This window comes from Kwoniella pini, chromosome 8, assembly GCF_000512605.2.
Source record: "Kwoniella pini CBS 10737 chromosome 8, complete sequence".
Taxonomy (NCBI): Eukaryota; Fungi; Basidiomycota; class Tremellomycetes; order Tremellales; family Cryptococcaceae; genus Kwoniella; species Kwoniella pini.
The window spans coordinates 1410331-1429014 of NC_091723.1; the positions used below are offsets into that span (position 1 = coordinate 1410331).

General features: G+C 41.9%; 7 protein-coding genes across 7 annotated transcripts; 4 read left to right on the forward strand and 3 right to left on the reverse strand.

The window, feature by feature from the left end:
- Nucleotides 1-702: 702 nt before the first annotated feature.
- Nucleotides 703-2331, reverse strand: I206_106280 (uncharacterized protein; the record flags this gene model as incomplete). The annotated part of the gene is made up of 5 exons (XM_019156830.1): nt 703-858; nt 914-1087; nt 1137-1630; nt 1738-2041; nt 2122-2331. The coding sequence occupies 5 exons, from the start codon at nt 2329-2331 to the stop codon at nt 703-705; spliced, it is 1338 nt and encodes a 445-aa protein (XP_019010632.1).
- Nucleotides 2332-3625: 1294 nt separating this feature from the next.
- On the forward strand, nt 3626-5992 carry I206_106281 (uncharacterized protein; the record flags this gene model as incomplete). Its single annotated transcript, XM_019156831.1, has 5 exons — nt 3626-4300; nt 4354-4392; nt 4458-4832; nt 4889-5226; nt 5290-5992. The coding sequence occupies 5 exons, from the start codon at nt 3626-3628 to the stop codon at nt 5990-5992; spliced, it is 2130 nt and encodes a 709-aa protein (XP_019010633.1).
- Nucleotides 5993-6647: 655 nt separating this feature from the next.
- On the forward strand, nt 6648-7194 carry I206_106282 (uncharacterized protein; the record flags this gene model as incomplete). The annotated part of the gene is made up of 2 exons (XM_019156832.1): nt 6648-6839; nt 6904-7194. The coding sequence occupies 2 exons, from the start codon at nt 6648-6650 to the stop codon at nt 7192-7194; spliced, it is 483 nt and encodes a 160-aa protein (XP_019010634.1).
- A 360-nt stretch (nt 7195-7554) lies between these two features.
- Nucleotides 7555-9075, forward strand: I206_106283 (uncharacterized protein; the record flags this gene model as incomplete). The annotated part of the gene is made up of 7 exons (XM_019156833.1): nt 7555-7599; nt 7658-8002; nt 8063-8191; nt 8250-8429; nt 8517-8636; nt 8695-8886; nt 8971-9075. The coding sequence occupies 7 exons, from the start codon at nt 7555-7557 to the stop codon at nt 9073-9075; spliced, it is 1116 nt and encodes a 371-aa protein (XP_019010635.1).
- Nucleotides 9076-9297: 222 nt separating this feature from the next.
- On the reverse strand, nt 9298-10735 carry I206_106284 (uncharacterized protein; the record flags this gene model as incomplete). The annotated part of the gene is made up of 4 exons (XM_019156834.1): nt 9298-9931; nt 10029-10297; nt 10394-10465; nt 10574-10735. The coding sequence occupies 4 exons, from the start codon at nt 10733-10735 to the stop codon at nt 9298-9300; spliced, it is 1137 nt and encodes a 378-aa protein (XP_019010636.1).
- A 265-nt stretch (nt 10736-11000) lies between these two features.
- On the reverse strand, nt 11001-13054 carry I206_106285 (uncharacterized protein; the record flags this gene model as incomplete). The annotated part of the gene is made up of 8 exons (XM_019156835.1): nt 11001-11278; nt 11337-11526; nt 11597-11716; nt 11782-12078; nt 12157-12311; nt 12386-12609; nt 12670-12789; nt 12867-13054. The coding sequence occupies 8 exons, from the start codon at nt 13052-13054 to the stop codon at nt 11001-11003; spliced, it is 1572 nt and encodes a 523-aa protein (XP_019010637.1).
- Nucleotides 13055-13880: 826 nt separating this feature from the next.
- Nucleotides 13881-18571, forward strand: I206_106286 (uncharacterized protein; the record flags this gene model as incomplete). The annotated part of the gene is made up of 12 exons (XM_019156836.1): nt 13881-13947; nt 14021-14269; nt 14330-14668; nt 14727-15060; nt 15137-15430; nt 15493-15819; nt 15876-17394; nt 17452-17542; nt 17607-17681; nt 17741-17938; nt 18009-18124; nt 18182-18571. 12 exons carry the CDS (start codon nt 13881-13883, stop codon nt 18569-18571), a joined length of 3999 nt encoding a protein of 1332 aa, XP_019010638.1.
- Between the last annotated feature and the right edge of the window lie 113 nt (nt 18572-18684).

Here is an 18684-nt window from a genome sequence, read left to right on the forward strand (position 1 = left end):
GTTACTGAGGAGAGAGGAAAGAGTTGTCATGAGGTCAAGAAGGATGAGGCGAGGTAATGAATTTACAATTTATATTGTTTCGGTGTGATGAGAAAGAAGCAAGAAGGATCATGCAATAGATGAGGTTCATGTTTGTAGTCTCCGGAAAAAGAATTGCACACAGAAAAACACAGAATCGAAAGAATTTTTACACGCAGAAATTCCAAGAGGACAATGCGATTTTTAGTGCGTTTCAGATCATTTTGAACAATAAGAAATAAAACTCATTCCTCTTCAACTTCCTCGCGATCTGTTTCACGCTTCGATTTACATATCACTTCACTCTTGTCTTCCATGTGTCCATCAAACAATGTTTAGTATATCAATCAGAAGCAATATCAGTATCGACACCGTGTCAATATCAGCACAAGATCAAGCAATCATACCAAGAATCGGTGCTAAGCCTCGTTATCGGGCGAAAAGAGGGCCGATCGGTTCCTGATATACTGTACCAAAAAATCGATCACCAGCTATATTCGATTTCATTCATACATACACACATATATGATCATGGCTTATACGATCTTGATGTATTGGACATACAACAATCAATCTCACGAATACAACATGGTTTCACAGCCACCTGGGCTTTACATAAAGTCTCAGCAATACACGTTTCTGGAAGAATGATTACACCACGATGAATCCGTCATTTCTAATTCACTATACATCCTGCAGTACTTTACTTCGTTGCTCATCGACAAACTTCTGCCATTTTCTGTTCGTTCCTTGGGTCATCTTGGTCAATTGATCTCTAGAATTAGGAAGACCGGGTACAGCCGCCCTAATCAATGACCCATATTTGGTATACAACGAATGCTGGAGAACTGTCAGAAGGAAGGATTCCTCTCATTAGGCTGTTGAAATCACTTACAATGCCTTTACCGATCAAGTAAGCTCTCATTCCACCTTTAGGCAATCCTCCATTCGCAACCATACTTTGAAGATGCGATACTATCGCGTCAAATGCTTCCGTATCTTGCGGCTGGACAGTAGCTTGATTTCGATATCTTCGATTGTATAACGCGCTTTTACTTATTGACTTGGCCTAAAATACAAATGAGCTATTCCAAGAGGTCTAACAGGGCACCGCTCACCTGCTTTCGGTCTGGTTCCTCTTCATAATCTCCATCGCTCTCATCGACCTTTCGCTTCTTATACTCCAATGCCGTCACATCCTGTGAGTGATGGTTCGGCATCGCTGATGCCAGACTTCCAGTGGGAGAGAACATGATGAGGTCATCCTTACCAGATGAAACGCTGGAATGGACTATTGATAGCGGTGGAGCGACCTTGATGGACTGAGAGATATGATCACGGGCTAAATGCACTTTGTCATGATTAGTCTGGGCAGATACGTGGTCAAGAGCCTCTGTTATAGATGAACATGAAGTGGCTGGCGTAGTATCAAGCATGGTACTGGGAAAGACCGCTGCCGTTGTTGCTCGTTCACTTGACGATGTTGCAGTTGTTGCCGTCAGATGGAGTAGGACAGGATCGATCGTCGCTTCGTGGCCTGTGTCAGGTTTGGGTTCATACGAATCGAAACTTCGGGGGAACCTGGGAAGAGTGGACGTATGTGGTTTTTGTTCTATATCGACGGGAAGGTCAAAGTTGACGATTTTACCTCTCCCCATGCATTTTCTCTGCTCTCGTTGTTAGCACTCGACAGCAATCGAATTGTTGAGGAACAAGCACTTGCCTTTTTCATTTTCGTATCAATTGCTCGTCCACCGCCCAATCCCACTCTTTCCCAGAATTTCACATCAAATAGGTTTCTATCATTAATCAAATAAGGTTTGGTAGCTATGGGTCTTCCAGCTATAATGGAATCATGTATCCATCCTTCTGCTAGTGGAATACCTTTTCCACAAACCTTATGAGAATTCAACATTACTCTCAATTCGGTTAAACCTTTAAACATATGAGTAAAATCCTGAGGTCGTAGAAAGATGACTCTGGTGGCAATGTTGATGGAAGATGAAATGATACCCCCGTGTTTCTAGGACAATTTCCATCGTCAGCTTACACGAAATCATGTCAAATGATGACGAGGCTCATGACTACTGAACATTGTTTTACCTGAATATCAATCTTCAGTTGTTTCTTCTTAACGTCATTACCTACCAGCCAGAAAGTTTGATCAAATAGTAGTTTATCGAAAGGGAAGTCTGAAATTTCGTCGACTTCTTTCTCTGCAATTGTCCTCGGGGTATATGGGAAGGACTCTCGGTTCGAAGAGCTAGCTTCTCCACTGGGCGGGTATTTGTCTGGATTAGACTGCTGAGCCATTTTATTCTAAACAGAGACCGGTGTTTCAGGAAAGGGGAAAGGGGAAAAGGAGAAGAGGAAGAGGATTGACATTGAGAGAAGGTGAGAGGAGGAAGGAAAGAGGTGAGCAGAACCAAGTCAAGTGAAGACAGCATGGTATACTTGACTAGTGGTACTGTTACTGTAGTCATTCCCAACATATGTGCTCGGACCATCTTAATACAACATCAGACTTATACCCACGTGTCTCATCAATCAATCCTAGAATGCAATACAATTATAATAGGCTCCATCGAGGTGTAGAGCTTGTGTGATCAGAAGACACTTCAGTTAGATTGCACCGTTTGCAAATCATGAGCAGGACTAACATGTCATTCGAGAAAATGGAAGGAAGGTGCTTCTCAAATCGCTGGCGTTACATCTCTTACATCTACAGATGTATTCTTTTCACGTCATAGTGAATTGACCGGTATGCCTGGTACGTTAGCATGATCTATGATATCGATGTTGAGTTATTCCCCCAGCAGCACAGAAGAAACTGCATGGATCAATGAGCCCGTCCCGTGAGCCATTTTGTGACAAGCTACACAGATTAGCTGTCTTCTCGAACGATCTGCGTTATGTTATGCTTGCTATCGGTGATTGAACGATTCTGTGGATGGTAAGAGGCACCCGAAGTGACGTAGCTTTGCGTAAATTTGTAATAGTTACAAATAAATCGCCAAGCCAGGACCCAATGCCACCAATCTATTAGGCTCGCAGCGTTGTGGAACAGCATGGTCAAGGCGCGCTAAATCTTCAATTGATATTCCCCTTATTTTTCCTTTTTGAGCGATTTTCAATATTACGAGTAACTACTAGTAACTAACCGCATTCGATATACATAGCGACAAAGACCTGTTTGATCATATCAACACCATTCATTATCACAAATCACCATTGAACATCTCCAACTAAGATATCACCGTACTTTACAACATATAAAGCAGTTTCAAACACAACACAGTTTCAAGGACGAATTGCAGTCATAAACCCCCCTTCTCGATAACCCCTTTGTGTTCATCCCTAATCATTCGATCTCACCTTTACGATCAAGCGATACCATTATTCACCCTTTTCTATCGATCATCCATCCGCCAGTTTCTGAGGTGGAACAGCAGCTTAGTCTTTAGAAGTATGACCTGTTCCAATATACTGCATATATAGCAATAGCCTTCAATTTAATCCTACATCGAATCTTTTTCCTTTACGCGTAACCTTTCAAGATCTGTCAACATTTCCTCTCACCTCTGACAACCTCATTCATTCCGACATTATGATCATCCCTCCTGATCCAGAGAAAGACCCAAGGTTGTTCAACCCATCAGCATCTACATCATCTTTAGTTCACCCCCCATCAGAATACGAAGATACAACTTCGCGTTGGGATGGAGAATCCTTACCGCCTTACGAAAGACGTAGAGATTCGCGTGGTTCTTTATTGAGTCAAGAAGAACATGATGTATTTTCAGATCAACATGCTTCTTCTTCTTCAAGAAGTTTACCAGGACTAATAATTCATAATTTACCTACACATCCTGAACCTATACATTCATCTTCACCTATATCTTCATCTGATTCACTTACTCCAACAGCATCTCGTCCTTCTTTACTTTTACCCCATTTTACAGATCAAGCTTCTTCTACATTGCAAGCATCTGGTTCAACCTCAAAATTATGGGAAAGCTCTACAACTGCAATACCAGTTAAAAGAAAGTCAACTAGGATATGTGGATGTATTCCAATAAATAATGCTGGATTTCAACGTTGGTGGAAAAAGTGGAGAAGATGGGTACAGGGCATAGTTGTTCTGATTTTTATTGGGATAGGTTTAGTTGTTGGATTATTGGTTGGAATGTCAAGGAATGAACATAGAGGTGCAGCAGGACCACCTTGGCAAAAACCATGGATGGACCAAGATACAGATGGTAAAAGAGTAGCTGCTTGGTCTGTAAGTCAACCAAACGATCGCTGTCGTTATGATGAGACTGACTCATACCCTAGGGTTATGGATCTTTCAACTTGACATATGTTGACTCTCGAGTAAGTTGCACAGCCAACAGAGAAGAACAGTATGGATCTTATGTGCTCACATCTTTGTTATATAGGATGGACCATCACCTTCCGAAGGTAACTTAACGGAATGTAATAACTTTGCCCCTCTGAACACCACCTCATCACCATTTGTCAACCTATTCACACCTTATCCTAAATCGAATATATCTCTAGCATCATTTTCTTTCCCACTCTCTTCTGCTGGCATACCGCCTTCAGACTTGTTTGTCAACGCACGAGGCTTCGGATCAAGTGGTCATTTAGATTTCATTGGTTCAGACGGGCCTGAATCTGTGATCAGCTCCGGTGAGGAAGGAAAGATTTTGATTGATGTTGTTGTCAGATACTCTGGACCACAAGATCTGACGACCATGATGAGGGTCTGTCAGATGACAAGAGGTGACACCGGTGTAGGAGTGGGAATATACGTGAGTAAAATACAGATTCTGGTCAAATCGTAGCTGATATCTCGTAATAACGATAGAGTCCCAAAGAAACCGATGGCAAGTTGACCAATCCATTCAAATTGGATCCCAGTCTCATACCTACAAACCTAATTATCGTTCGATTACCCCCCTCTTGGTATTCACCACAATCACCATATTCAACCTTGCCATCATTCTCGCTTGATGCCGATCAAATGGTCGTCCGATTAGGAAATCTGAACAACGTTGCTGCTTTCACAGCACTGAATTTAGATACTTGTCGAGGTGGAGTTCAAGTGAATTATGCTAAAGCAAAGAAAGCTTCTGTTGTTGCCTTTGAAGGTAGTGTCAGAGGTACTTGGAATATATCTGAATCGTTGGTTGTCAATGTAACAGAGTGAGTACAATGACCGACTATACAGCGGTCTCATCGACTGATGTCTTAACCTTGCGATTGTAGCGGTTCGATCACATCTGATATCATACTTTCTGATCCGAAAATGCAAATGGACAATACTACTACATTACCTCCTATTTCAGATTACACTACCGTCGTTCGTCGGATACCCGATGGCGACACTCCTCCCGATAATACAGATGTAGATTTCGAGAACGAAGTTCACTCTCTATTCAATGCGACAAGTTATAATCCTACCGAATCGAATGATACACGAGCTACGATAGTTACCAACTTATTCACAACCTCAGGTTATGTTAATTTAAGATATCTTCATCAACCACCTACAATAGATTTATATGCAATAATAGGAACTCAACAAGGTAATATGGATATCTCATTGAATCCAACTTATATCGGTCCTTTAATATCAAGAACTCACTGGGGACAAATTAATCTTGAACAACCATCTCCTGTACCAAATTATGATCCAAGTGGTAAAGCTAGAGTTAGGCAATTACAAGTTGGCCCAATTGAGATTAAACAAAACACAACTTTCGGAGTATTAGGTTATACACAAGAAAAATTACAAAATTCTGCAGATACTTTATCGGGTTATGTGTATTGGGCAGATAAGAATTATAATGGACAGATAGTCACCAAAACAATGGATGAATTACAAAACGATGAATCCCAACAAAGTGATAATCAAATTATAGCCTTAGGCAATTGGGGAGATGTTGATATTTCTTTTGATGGACAATAGTCAAGGTGAAATGACTTGGCTTTTTCAAGGATAGTGCGCATGACGCACATGCAGGCTGTGATTTATTTTGTATATACCTTTTTACTCTTCGTTCGCTTTTCGCTCATTTCATTCTTTTGGCATTTCCCTTTATTTCACTTTCCGCATCTCACCAAAGTAAATGTTTGTAGCTCATATATACCTATTTCTTTAATACGTATCGTTATATCATGTTGGTTTCCATACATTCGGGTATTCTCAAACAAGCAGGTTCTTCAGGTAGATATCATATTCATACACGAGCCTCATATAGCTCAGGAGTACAATGTATACTATACTTGATAAGAGTGACGATTCCTTTGTTTGATGTCAAAGTTAGACACATTTTCTTCCCGATTAGGATTCGGGATAACGCACTGACCTCCATGGGATAATAATGATCATGATAATCCATCAAATACACACACAGAAGAATCACACAATTACTGACTGCTTCTCATATATATATATATATATACACGTGTAGAAGTTCAATCAACCATGTCACTTTTATCATATATTTACACTGATTAAACAACTTTGAATTTCCTTCCTTCACTGATTCATCTTGCTTTTTTACTATTCATCTTGTTACTCCTCTTCCTTTTTGATATCATCATCAGCTTACTTATTCATAATGCTGGCAAGCCCAGAGACTATGCAGATGCCTCAAATCACATGGTATAAACCTTCACCACCACCTTTGACGAAAGAAGGGAAAAAGTTATTTCGAGGTGAATTATTTCACATCATTCCCAACGAAAAGGAAAAGGAAACTATAGGTCAAGGATCATTAGACTTGTACGAACGTCTAAAAACATTCATTATAGTAAGGAAAGTTTAACACTGTATTGAAAATCGCTGATATCAGCTTTATTTGTATCATTGAAAAGGAACGAGCAGGTGGTTCAGTCGTTTCAATTGAACAAGCCCAATATATCTTGATCAGACATTCATCAATCACTGAATATGCTAGGACGATAGAAGATCCTATCATTGCGAAGAAATTACTTCACTTTGATTGGGTATTGGATAGCTTGTGCAGTAAAGAAAAACAAAGTAGAAATCAGTATTGGGGTATCCCACGAAATCAAGTCGATATTTCAACCAAGAAGAATGAAAATCTACCCAAAGATCCTAGGAGAATAATATCTTCAACATCAGTATCATCATCATCATCATAAACTTCAGGTCGTCAACAACAACACGGTCACTTCAGTCCATTGATTCCCCCAAGACCTTCGTCGAGCCTGAATATCACACATCCTTCTGTTCTCCCAGTTGATCCTCGCCCAAGAGCGGTGTCAGCATTTATCCCTCATCTAAGGCCCAGTCTTGACCTTACCATATCAAATCATCCGGATCGAAGGGTATCACTTCCGTTAACTAGAACCACACAATCGTCTCATCGTCTCGATATCGGGAGACGATTTCAACCTGATGATGATATGATATACACCGACCGTTATAACACTCCTCCAGCGGTGAGCGGCCCTAGTCTATGGAGGAGAGATGAAGTCTTCAAATATTCATCTTTTTATGTCATGGGACCACTCTCGGCGAGAAGGAATCTAGAAAGGAAGATAATTGTAAGTAGGATCTTACTATATCAAAGTCTAAGTCTAATTACGACTTTACGATTGGCAGGATGGTGGTGGTATGATATCTCCATTTGAAGCGGACTCGGAAATATTGATTATGGTAAATCCTATTTACTCCCCAGACAAGCAGGTTGTATATCATCATTTCGAACAAGCTAGACGACAAAATCGAGTCGCTCTCACAGAAGGTTGGGTACATGATTGTTTTTCGACCAGACAGCGATTGTCTCAGTCACGATATCTGGTGAAACTGGAAGATCTGGAAACTTTAGAGGCATGGAAAAGAACAAAAGATAGGAGATTATCTGATGTCCCCAAGTTCAATATACTTCCCAGTGTACGGAGTGTTACTCCCGCTCCACAAGAATTGATCTGTACCTCTCCTGATCAGGTAAGCTCCTTACGAGATTCATTTGGGGTAATTTGATAGCTCTGATGTCTATACCAATAGATCGATGATGACAACGAGAAAGCTTCGCGAGCGTACGGTACACCAATTTCTCCCGTCAGCATATGTATTCATCGCGCAGTCTCGACTGGAGAGCCTTCGAAAGCTTCCGCAATGGAGTCCCTGACACTCGTAAGTGAAACGGCATTCTTCTGTGACGTGTCGGTCTGAAGCTTACGATATTTCAAAGATAACAAAGAATGATTTGGCTGAGAGCAAGGACTTGAAGAGAAAGTTCAGTATTGACGATTCAGATTTGGATATATGCTGTTCCGATCCTGAAGATGGAAACGAGAATGAGATGATTAGTGAAGACGAAGAGGAGCCTATTGAAGTCACACTTGGACATGAGAAAAGTCATGTCGCGTCGGTGAATCACAACATTTCATTTGGCTTCAGATTATCTGATATGTCTTACGTTGCATAAACCAGTCTCTGACTTGTCTAAATCGTGTAGATCTCAAGAAGGGACGATCTTGTGTTCGATGACGATTTCATGTCAATCTTCAGTAGTGAAGGCGATGAATCCGGTTCTGAATATGAAGAAGCATTGCGTAAAAGGGAAAAATTCCGGTCTGTAAGTTCATGATCACGAAATTCAGTAAGACAACGCTGAATAACTATATGCATAGCAGATTCTTGACGTCAGTAATGAAGCCAGAATAAAACGAAAAATTGCCAACAATACACATAGAAAGACGAGAAGTAGGGTGTCTGAGAGAGATCAACCAGGATATGAACGATTGCTTGATACTCTGAAAAAACAAGTTCAAAAGGGTGGTATACCTAAAGGAGGAATCAGAGCCTTTACGAATCGTTTTGGTTTAGTGAGTGAATGCAGAATTCCACCCCGCTGATCATCAGTATCCAGTTCAATATGGCTGACTGCGGAAAAATCCAATGGTGTACAGGAAGCGATATATCGAAGGTATAGTAGAATCGTTAGGAAATCCGTTCCTGGTCTAGATGGATACAAGATGAAGGATCGTAGACCGCAGAAGATCAAGCGATGTTGATATAGTTGGGTCTATATGAAGGTTTCACAACACCGATAAATTGTCGATCTTGTTAATCATAGAATTGGATCGATTATCTTGTAGCATATTTCTTACTTCAGGATTGACGATGTATACGTTCATGTATTATTGAAGAGACTTCAGGTCTTGTCCACCTTTAAACTCGTGATAATCGTCAATTAGCGGATATTCCATAAATACATTTCAACGATCCTCCTGCATTTATAATAACATGTCTCCGACTTGATCTTCTGAGCTAGCTCTTTCCTCTTTGTCTCTATGTTCAACATCGTCTTCCAGCTCATCAACTTCATCATCGGGCGGATTTGCAAAGTGTAATGACTGTTGTATTTGCGATTGTTGAGGTTGTGCGAGAACGGATGACTCAGGCGGTGGATGGATCTGTGGAGGTCGAGGTGAATGAGTTGATTGGAGAGACGAAGTATCTTCCGTCTGAAGTGCGTTTTGAGCATGACTAGTGATCTGTGATATCGGTGGATGATGAGGTGGATTTGGTATACTAGATGATACGTATTGAGAATTATTGACTGGTTGGATTTGTTTTGAGATCGATACTCCACTATCTATGGGGACCGTTACGTTCTGAGAGTATTTTCCAGCCTGATGAAATGAATTCGAAGATGAATCCCTTATTCTCAAAGCCGCTATCGTATATTCTGGACTGCCTCTCATCTGAACACCGTGATCCGCCCACGTCTTGATAATCAACTTGATCAAAGCAGGACCGTCTAATGAAGCTTTACGATTTCCAACGAAAGCTGTGTAAGAACCGTATATATCCAATTGGGGTACTTGATCTTGTTGGGATGAAGTAGGTTGATATGTTAATTGGATCCTGTATGTAAAGGTCAGTACCGTTCATATGTCGTTTTGCCCCGAAACGGAATGTACAATCGAGAAGTCGGCAAAGCAAGAAAAGAGATATCACTCACCATATACTGGCTCTTTGGGGTTCTGCAATTGTTCTGAGAACAGGTATGTTAACGTCAATTATGGAGAGTTCTTTTTCGGTCAAAAGCTTTTGTCCACGAGAACGAGATGATCCAACTTGAGATTGCGCTATAACATAGAGTATATTACTGCCTCCTTGATGTGATGCGCTTTGCTTTCTTGGTTGAGTATCGCGCGGTATAGGCTGTGAAAGGCTTTGTTCACCTCTATGCTTACTGAATTTATGTCGTGCTTTGGCAAGGTCCTGATGCTAAATTGGGATCATAGGTTAGTGGATTAATCTTATTGTGCTATAATGATTCACTCATGACCTAGAATTACAGGCTCAGCAATGGATAAGGCTCACCATTTGTGTACCTAAGCCTTTCCAACGTTCAACTTCCAGATCGTATCTAGCACATCTTGTACATACTACCGACTGGAGAACATTATTCAATTAGATCAACGTTTCACATGTCATTTCATATCAAATCGCCCTTGTAGGCTCGCTGACCGATAGTAGTGGTGCTGATACAGAATTACTCACTGGAAGATGTCCCCTTTCTACATTGAACACTACCCAAGGCCAACATTTTCCACAAGAAATACACTCTTTCGAATCGGTGGGAGCAAATACCCTTATATCTTCACCTTTTCGAGGTTGAGAAGGTCCAGCAAAAGGTGAGGAATGTATCGCACCAGACGACATGCTGCGTTAGGAATTGTAATACTGTTCAAGGTGCTATCAAGATACAATGTTATACATGTGTGAGCAGAAAGTATGAGAAGATCTCATAGAGTCAGCTTGATGAAATATGAGCTAGATAATGAATTCGATGGGAACGCGGTCAAATCAATAACATTACAACCATCACGTGGCACTATTGATCTGTGGTCAACGTCCCGTTATATATATTTTTCCTTACTGAACCACGATCACGCATCTGTGAAGCATTACTATCTATATATATACTCTATTGAGGTTGTGTACCTTTACCATCTACGCCAGCAACTACCAGACTTCTCTGAAGAGCAGTTTCCAGATCGGGTAAATGCTCGGGATTTCTATCCTCCTCAATCACTTTTTGTTCTGGTTCTTCCTCTTGTTCACCTTGTGGTAGGTATTGCGGTATAGAAAGGTTCCTAAGTAAGACCAAGATAATAGGAATAGAAATAATCCAAATGGCGAAGAATGCAGCAGTGACTTTGTATCCAGCTTTATAATGTGGTGCTTGGGATGCGGGGAAAATGACTTTCATAGTAATTTGGTAAGCGTTGGACGTATACTAATTGACAATTTTGTAACTTACGATTGGGTGCCCAAGCATTGACTGTGTATGCGGCGGTGTTGAGGAATCCGATAGTGATTGCCCTGGCTTCTCCTGAAGCAGACATGATCTCATTTACCCACGCTAACATGATTGCTCCAATAGGCGTAGCAGTGAAATTGAGGAAAAATCCAGCGAATTTGGTGGAGTTTGCAGCAGGCCAAGTAGATAGCTAATAGCAATTCACAATGGTCAATCGATTTTGGTACTTGATTGTAAAGAGATCAGGACGAGACACTCACGATAATGTTACCAATAAGAGGAGGGAAACCACCGATGAAACATATTGGCCACCTTGTGCCCATAGCATCACTGGACCAAGCGTATACCAAAGACATGACGATGGATAAACCATAACCGCCCTTTGTCGTCGGAAGATTAGCCTCAAACAGATATTTCTCATAGACAATGGAAGTGTGCAACTTACAGTAGGAATGACATTGATAGCAGTGACGTTGTTCTTCCATTGAGGTGTGGCTTTAAGCCAAAGGTTCATGTATGCGTAAGAACCAAGACCGACTACGAAGCAAGTGTAAGGGATGAAGAATGCCCAAGGTACCCAAGAAGTCATAGTTTTTTTGAAGATATCCAAAGTGAAGCCTTTCGTAGGAGCTCTCTTGTATCTTTCCATTCTTTTTATAGCCATTGCAATATCCTGCTCTCTTAGATAAAATCTAGACCTTGGGTTCGGCTTTGTAGGGATGTCAGGGATGAGAAAGAAACCCTATCGAAATTCCCGATGTTAGCATCAGCCTTATGAGAGCTTCGTCTGCAAGAGATCAGTGGAGAGAGGGAAACTCACGGCTATAGCGATTGGCATACAGATGATTCCATCCATGATCATCAACCACTGCCATCCTTGTAAGCCATGTGATCCATTCAAGCCTTTATGTACAGCAGCCTGTAGATAACCTGAAAACATAGTTCCGACTGAAGAAGTAGCTTGAAACATGACGACTGGGCCGAATTCTCCGCATCAGCATGAAGAATTCCAGATCAAGGTTGTAATATATAGTAAGACTGATGCTCACCTCTTTTACCTAACTCTGCAGGTCCGTACCAAGATCCTAAAACCCATAGCATACCAGGGTAAGCCGAAGCTTCAAGCAAACCAATAACAAATCGAAGTCCGTATAGGGTGTGAACATTCTTGGCTCCTGCACAAGCCATAACGAGGGCAGTCCATACTACTTCACACGCAGGTAGCCAAATCGAGGGTGAAATTCGAACTGTAGCTAATGTACCTGGGAATTGACTAGATGGTTTTGTCAGCGAAATGAGAAGATCCAAGTAAGTTATTTCGACATTCCCTTACCCGATAACATATCCAACCGTAAACATGGTCAGTAAAGTGTTGTATTCGTTTCCTTTGAAATTCAAATCTTCCTCCATTCCACTGGCATAAGCATTTGCGATATTTGCTTGACTTAAATATCTAAAGTTGATTGTTGTGTATCAGCTCGATACAACTTACACCTTATTGCCACCTGCCCATATTGAACGAACGCTCACTTGACAAAGTATCCCAACATTGCAATTGACATCAAACCAATATCCAATCTCCTGACAAAAGCTCTTTCCTCTGGATCTTGTATATCATCCCAAATCACACGTCTGATTTTGCCCCAAACCGTCCGTTTTGGCTCTGATGTTCCTACGCCATTGTTTGGTTCCAAATCGTATATCTGGTTGGACGCCATTTTCAGGCGTCTTTGCAATGTTGTATATGATATAGATATTGATCTTTCAAGTGAAAAGAACAATATGAGTTCTCAAAGAGGGGTGGCCAAGCTTGCTCGATGGAAGACTATATCGGAACACCGTATCTTTCTGAACTTAAGAGTGTGAATTGTGAGATCTGACTTGGCTCCTTGATTTTACCTTGACAATAAAAAGTGAAATATCTGTTGATAACGCCATCGATATGAAGTCATCGATTTGCAACTATTTTGAATTCTAGACCCCGATCACTGATAACTCGATCTAATCTGCAACTTTCAACGCTTTTGCAAGAGTCAGCTTTTTCTAAAATTGGAATAACACGCTTTTGCAAGAGTCAGCTTTTTCTAAAATTGGAATAACAAAACGTCTAGGAAAGGAGAAGTTTTTTTGTCCCGAAAATGAAATAGTTCGGTTTTGGTTATTGTTTCTATTTTCGGGTCAATCATTTGATCGGAGTGCCTGAATACATATCATTCCGAAATATGTGCAATTTCCTAATTCTTCTAGCTTGTCCCGAAGCTCCCCGGATGGTGTGATTGTGTTTTCCCGAAAGAGACTTCATAATACGTTATCGACATATCCAGACATCAATATGCCCTCCACCAACAAGCAACATGACCCGAAACAGAAACCTATCAACAAATTTCGGGTTGGTCATGATAGATGAAAGATAAGTAGTATACTTGTACATACGCTTTTCTGGAAATTCATCAAATAAGAAACGGTTTAGTAACGTCAATCTGTCAGCTCATCAGATCACCTCTATACGGGATAATCGGCCAAATTGACGGCTGACGAACAGACATGGCTATCGCACCTGCCGAGCGACCAGTTCAAGAAGGAGTCAGAGTAGCTATCGACCGAGGAGGAAGTGAGTTGACACCATGTTCTCACAGGCGCGATAATTGCTCACAAGGGGTGCTGATGCTGACTCCTCGTCATAGCCTTCTGCGATGTTTGGGCTTTCATCCCAAATCACCTGTTCAACCCACCCATACCCTTAGAGCTTCTTGGAAATGCTGACATAATACCAGGAGATGAGAGCGATAACGGTGTACAAGTGACTTTCAAGCTATTGAGTGTGGATCCAGCGAATTATGATGACGCACCCAGTGAAGGAATCAGAAGGTTATTGCAAATTGTTAAGAAACAAGAAGTATCACGAGAAGGACTTTACGATACATCTCTGATAGGTGAGTCCACTAGCAGAATCGGTCTCACTGACCAACACCAGCTAATCATGGTCCTTCCAGAGTCCGTTCGTATGGGTACAACTGTTGCAACTAATGCATTACTGGAGAAGAAAGGTGAACCCTTTGGATTAGTCCTTACTCAAGGATTCAAAGATATGATAGAAATTGGAGATCAAACTCGACCTGATTTATTTGACTTGTCGATATCTGGAAAAGTCAAGATGCTCTATAATCCTGAAGATATTGTACAAGCTTCCGAACGAGTGACATTAGAAGGATGGTCTTTGGACCAAAGTGCACCAAGTGCTGAGGAATTGATAGAACGGGCTAAGAGTATTGGAGACGATGATGTAGTCATGGGGGTCAGTGGAGAGGCTGTCAGGATACTGAAACCTCTAGGTATGTAGTCCTTTTCCCCATTCAGAACTGTAGGAGCTGATGTGACTTTCTTTGATAGATATGGGGAGGATGGAAGAAGATTTACAAAAGCTATATGATCGTGGATTACGTGCTCTGGCCATATGTCTCCTTCACTCCTACACTTACCCTCAGCACGAGCGTCAAATAGGAGAAATCGCCGCTCGTATCGGATTCACCCAGATTTCACTCTCGTCAAATCTTTCACCGGCTATCAAAGTATTACCTAGGGGGAACTCAGCAGTCATAGACGCATATCTGTCACCAATATTACGAGCATATGTAGATGGTTTCAACAGTCATTTCGAAGGGAAGAAAGCTGGACGATGGAGTGAATTCATGAAATCTGATGGTGGTTTAGTTTCATCCGATAAGTAGGTCAGATTGTCATTCCAATATCAATTCGCGCACTTCTCGCTTGTACGGCATTCCAACTAATGACACAGATAGGTTCTCGGGTCTACGAGCAGTCTTATCTGGCCCAGCGGGAGGGTTTGTCGGATCAGCACTTACCGCATACAGTCGCACACGAGCTAGGCCTGTAGTTGGTTTTGACATGGGAGGAACATCAACGGATGTGTCTAGATTCTCTGGAGAATTCGAATTGACCTTTGAGAGTGTTGTCGCTGGTGTACCAATTGCATGTCCTCAATTATCAATAGAAACGGTCGCTGCTGGGGGAGGATCGAGGCTGACATATAAGAACGGGATGTTTGTTGTCGGTCCTGAGAGTGTGGGAGCTCAGTAAGTGATCTAATCTAAGACGTGAAAGGTAGAACAAGCTCCTGGCTGATGTTCGATTGCAGTCCCGGTCCAGCATGCTATAGGAAAGGTGGAGATCTAGCAATCACGGACGCAAACTTAGTACTAGGAAGACTTATCCCCTCGCAATTCCCTCGAATTTTCGGTCCGAATGCAGACGAATCCTTAGATGTCCAGGCGTCACGAACGAAATTTGAGATCCTAACAGGAGAGATCAATGCTTCAAGACCTGACAAGTCACCTTATACTGTCGAGGAGGTAGCTGCCGGTTTCATCAAAGTTGCAAATGAAGGGATGAGTAGACCTATGAGACAAATTACGGAACAACGAGGATTCGCTATGTCCTCTCATGACTTGTGTTGTTTCGGAGGGTAAGTACCTCTTTCTCTCGTTAGATGTGAAAGCGTGAAACTGACAACACATATAGTGCCGGCGGCCAACACGCTTGTGCTATAGCAGCGGGACTTGGTATTGAGACTGTAGTCGTTCCTCGATTCTCATCAATCCTTTCCGCTTATGGTATAGCATGCGCCTCTTTATCAGCAGAAGCGGCTATACCATTATCCGCAGAAGTAGTCGACGATTTCCAGTCTTCAAAGACCTACGTCGAAGCTTCGAAACGAATAGAATTGCTAAAGCAGGACGTGCTTAGACAACTTCAAGATCAGGGTGCCAACCATAATGAAATCGATTACACAGTTACTATAGCTGCTCAATACGATGGCGCTGATACCATTCTTCAAATACCCTTTACACCATCCTTAAAGGAAGATTTTATCCAAGCTCATCTTAGGGAAACCTCTTTCTCTTCCAACCGAAAAGTCCTAATGTCAAATATTCGTGTGCGAGGTATAGGAAAGATCTTCAATGTCACGCCAATAGATTACGCCACTTCATTACTGGAAGCGGAAAGATTATCAACCTCACCCAAGATAGTGAAACCTTCTACCTTCAATACTGCTCACTTCGACACATCTTCTGGTGTACAAGAATTTCAAACTCCAGTCTATGTGCTCAATCAAGTACCTACAAACAGCCAGATCAATGGTCCAGCAATCATAGTGGATTCCACGCAGACCATAGTTGTAGAGCCCCATGCTCGTGCAATCGTGTTGAAGGAGCATGTGATCATCCGATTAGAGGACAAGAAGTCAGGTCAGAACGAAGTCGACGGTGAAATGTCCACAGATCCAATCATGTTGGCTGTCTTTGCGAATCGGTTTATGTCAATCGCCGAACAAATGGGTCACACCCTCCAACGAACATCTGTTTCAGTATCCATCAAAGAAAGATTGGATTTTTCATGTTCGATACATGGTACAGATGGTGCCTTGGTGGCAAACGCTCCTCATATACCGGTACATCTTGGAAGTATGCAATATGCAGTTCAAGCTCAACATAATCATTGGTTAGGCAAACTCCGACCTGGGGATGTTTTACTTACGAATCATCCTCAATGGGGTGGAACACATCTGCCAGATTTGACAACTGTAACTCCAGTATTTGAACCCGGGGACGATACCAAAGTGTTATTCTATGTGGCAAGTAGAGGTCACCATAGTGATATCGGTGGAACTGGAGTGACTTCTATGAATCCGATAGCCAAGGAATTGTGGGAAGAAGGAGTTATCATTGATACTTTCAAGTTGGTTTCTCAAGGTGAATTCAACGAGAAAGGTGTAATTGAACTATTTGAGAAGGTAGCAGAAAGACCAGGATGTAGCGCAACGAGAAGAATAGATCATAACATCACGGATTTACAAGCTGCCATATCGGCAAATGTTAGAGGAATCAAATTGGTCCACAAGCTATTCGAGGAGTTTGGAACTAAAACCGTACTATTCTACATGAAAGAAATCCAAGTGGTTGCAAGGGAGACTATCCGAGACTTCTTGAGGAATGTATACGATAAATTCGATGGTCAAGCTTTAAGGGCAAGTGACTATGTGAGTGATGATTTATTGATTGACCGGAGACAACGTACCTGACAATATTGAACGTAGATGGACGATGGTACAGAGATCAAACTGGAAGTCAGGATAAACAGAGAGGAGGGAACTGCTGTATTTGATTGGAATGGCACAGGGCCACAAGGTATGCTCTTCATGTCATGTTCATTCCGTGTACTCATCGCTGAGTTACCGTTTTCTTGTTACAGTTTTGGGAAACTGCAATATGCCGGTCGCTCTGACATACGCCGCTATAATATACTGCTTGAGATCCATGATATCTCGTGAGTCATTCTCTTCGCTTTTAAGACTCGTAGGTATCCGCTTACGCACCTATATCCAGCGGAGATACCGATGCCGCTCAATCAGGGTGTACTGGATCCAATCACTAATATCGTTCCTGCCGGGTCATACATCAATCCTACCGGTGTAGTAGCTATATCGGGATCGACCCTTGCCTCTCAACGATTGGTAGACATCATCTTGCAAGCTTTCAAGGCAGCCGCCTGTTCGCAGGGTTGTGCATCTTCTACTGGATTTGGTAAGTCCGACCCCTGTCGTTAATATCTACTTGCTGTGCTTTTAGTTGATATTCTGTAATAACAAATTAGGATCCGGCGGTAAAGATGCATCTGGTAAAGTAACACCAGGGTTCTCATATGGAGAATCATTAGGAGGTGGAAGTGGAGCAGGACCTTCTTGGAATGGATCGAATTGCGTCCATGTGGTGAGTCATATTCAAGGGATTCCGCAATATAACTCTGACTTTCAACCGTATATTTAGCATTGCACAAATACCAAATTAACAGATACTGAGATATTCGAACAGCGTTGTCCGATGTTATTGGTAGAATCAGCTATTCGAAGAGGATCAGGCGGAACAGGTAAATTCCGAGGTGGAGATGGAATGTCAAAACTCTTCGAAGCTAGAATGCCGTTGAACTTCTCTATTGTATCACAACGAAGAGTGTTCCATCCTAGAGGGATGGAAGGCGGACAAGATGGTGCAAGGGGTAAAAATACAGTTTTCAGGCTTAATTCTAGTATAGGTGTTGAAGAGGAAGGATATTCGGAAATTGTTGCTGGTAGTAATGGAATAGCTAAATTGGGTACCGGTGATCGAGTAAAGATAGAGACTCCAGGAGGAGGTGGCTGGGGTGCAGTAGAAGCTTGATATAGAAGTCCACGATGATCCCGGTACCGAATACTTGACCTCACATGCCATCAGATATAGGTATAATACCTCGGAAACAATGTATACTGCATGTATTCATAGATTTACTTGGG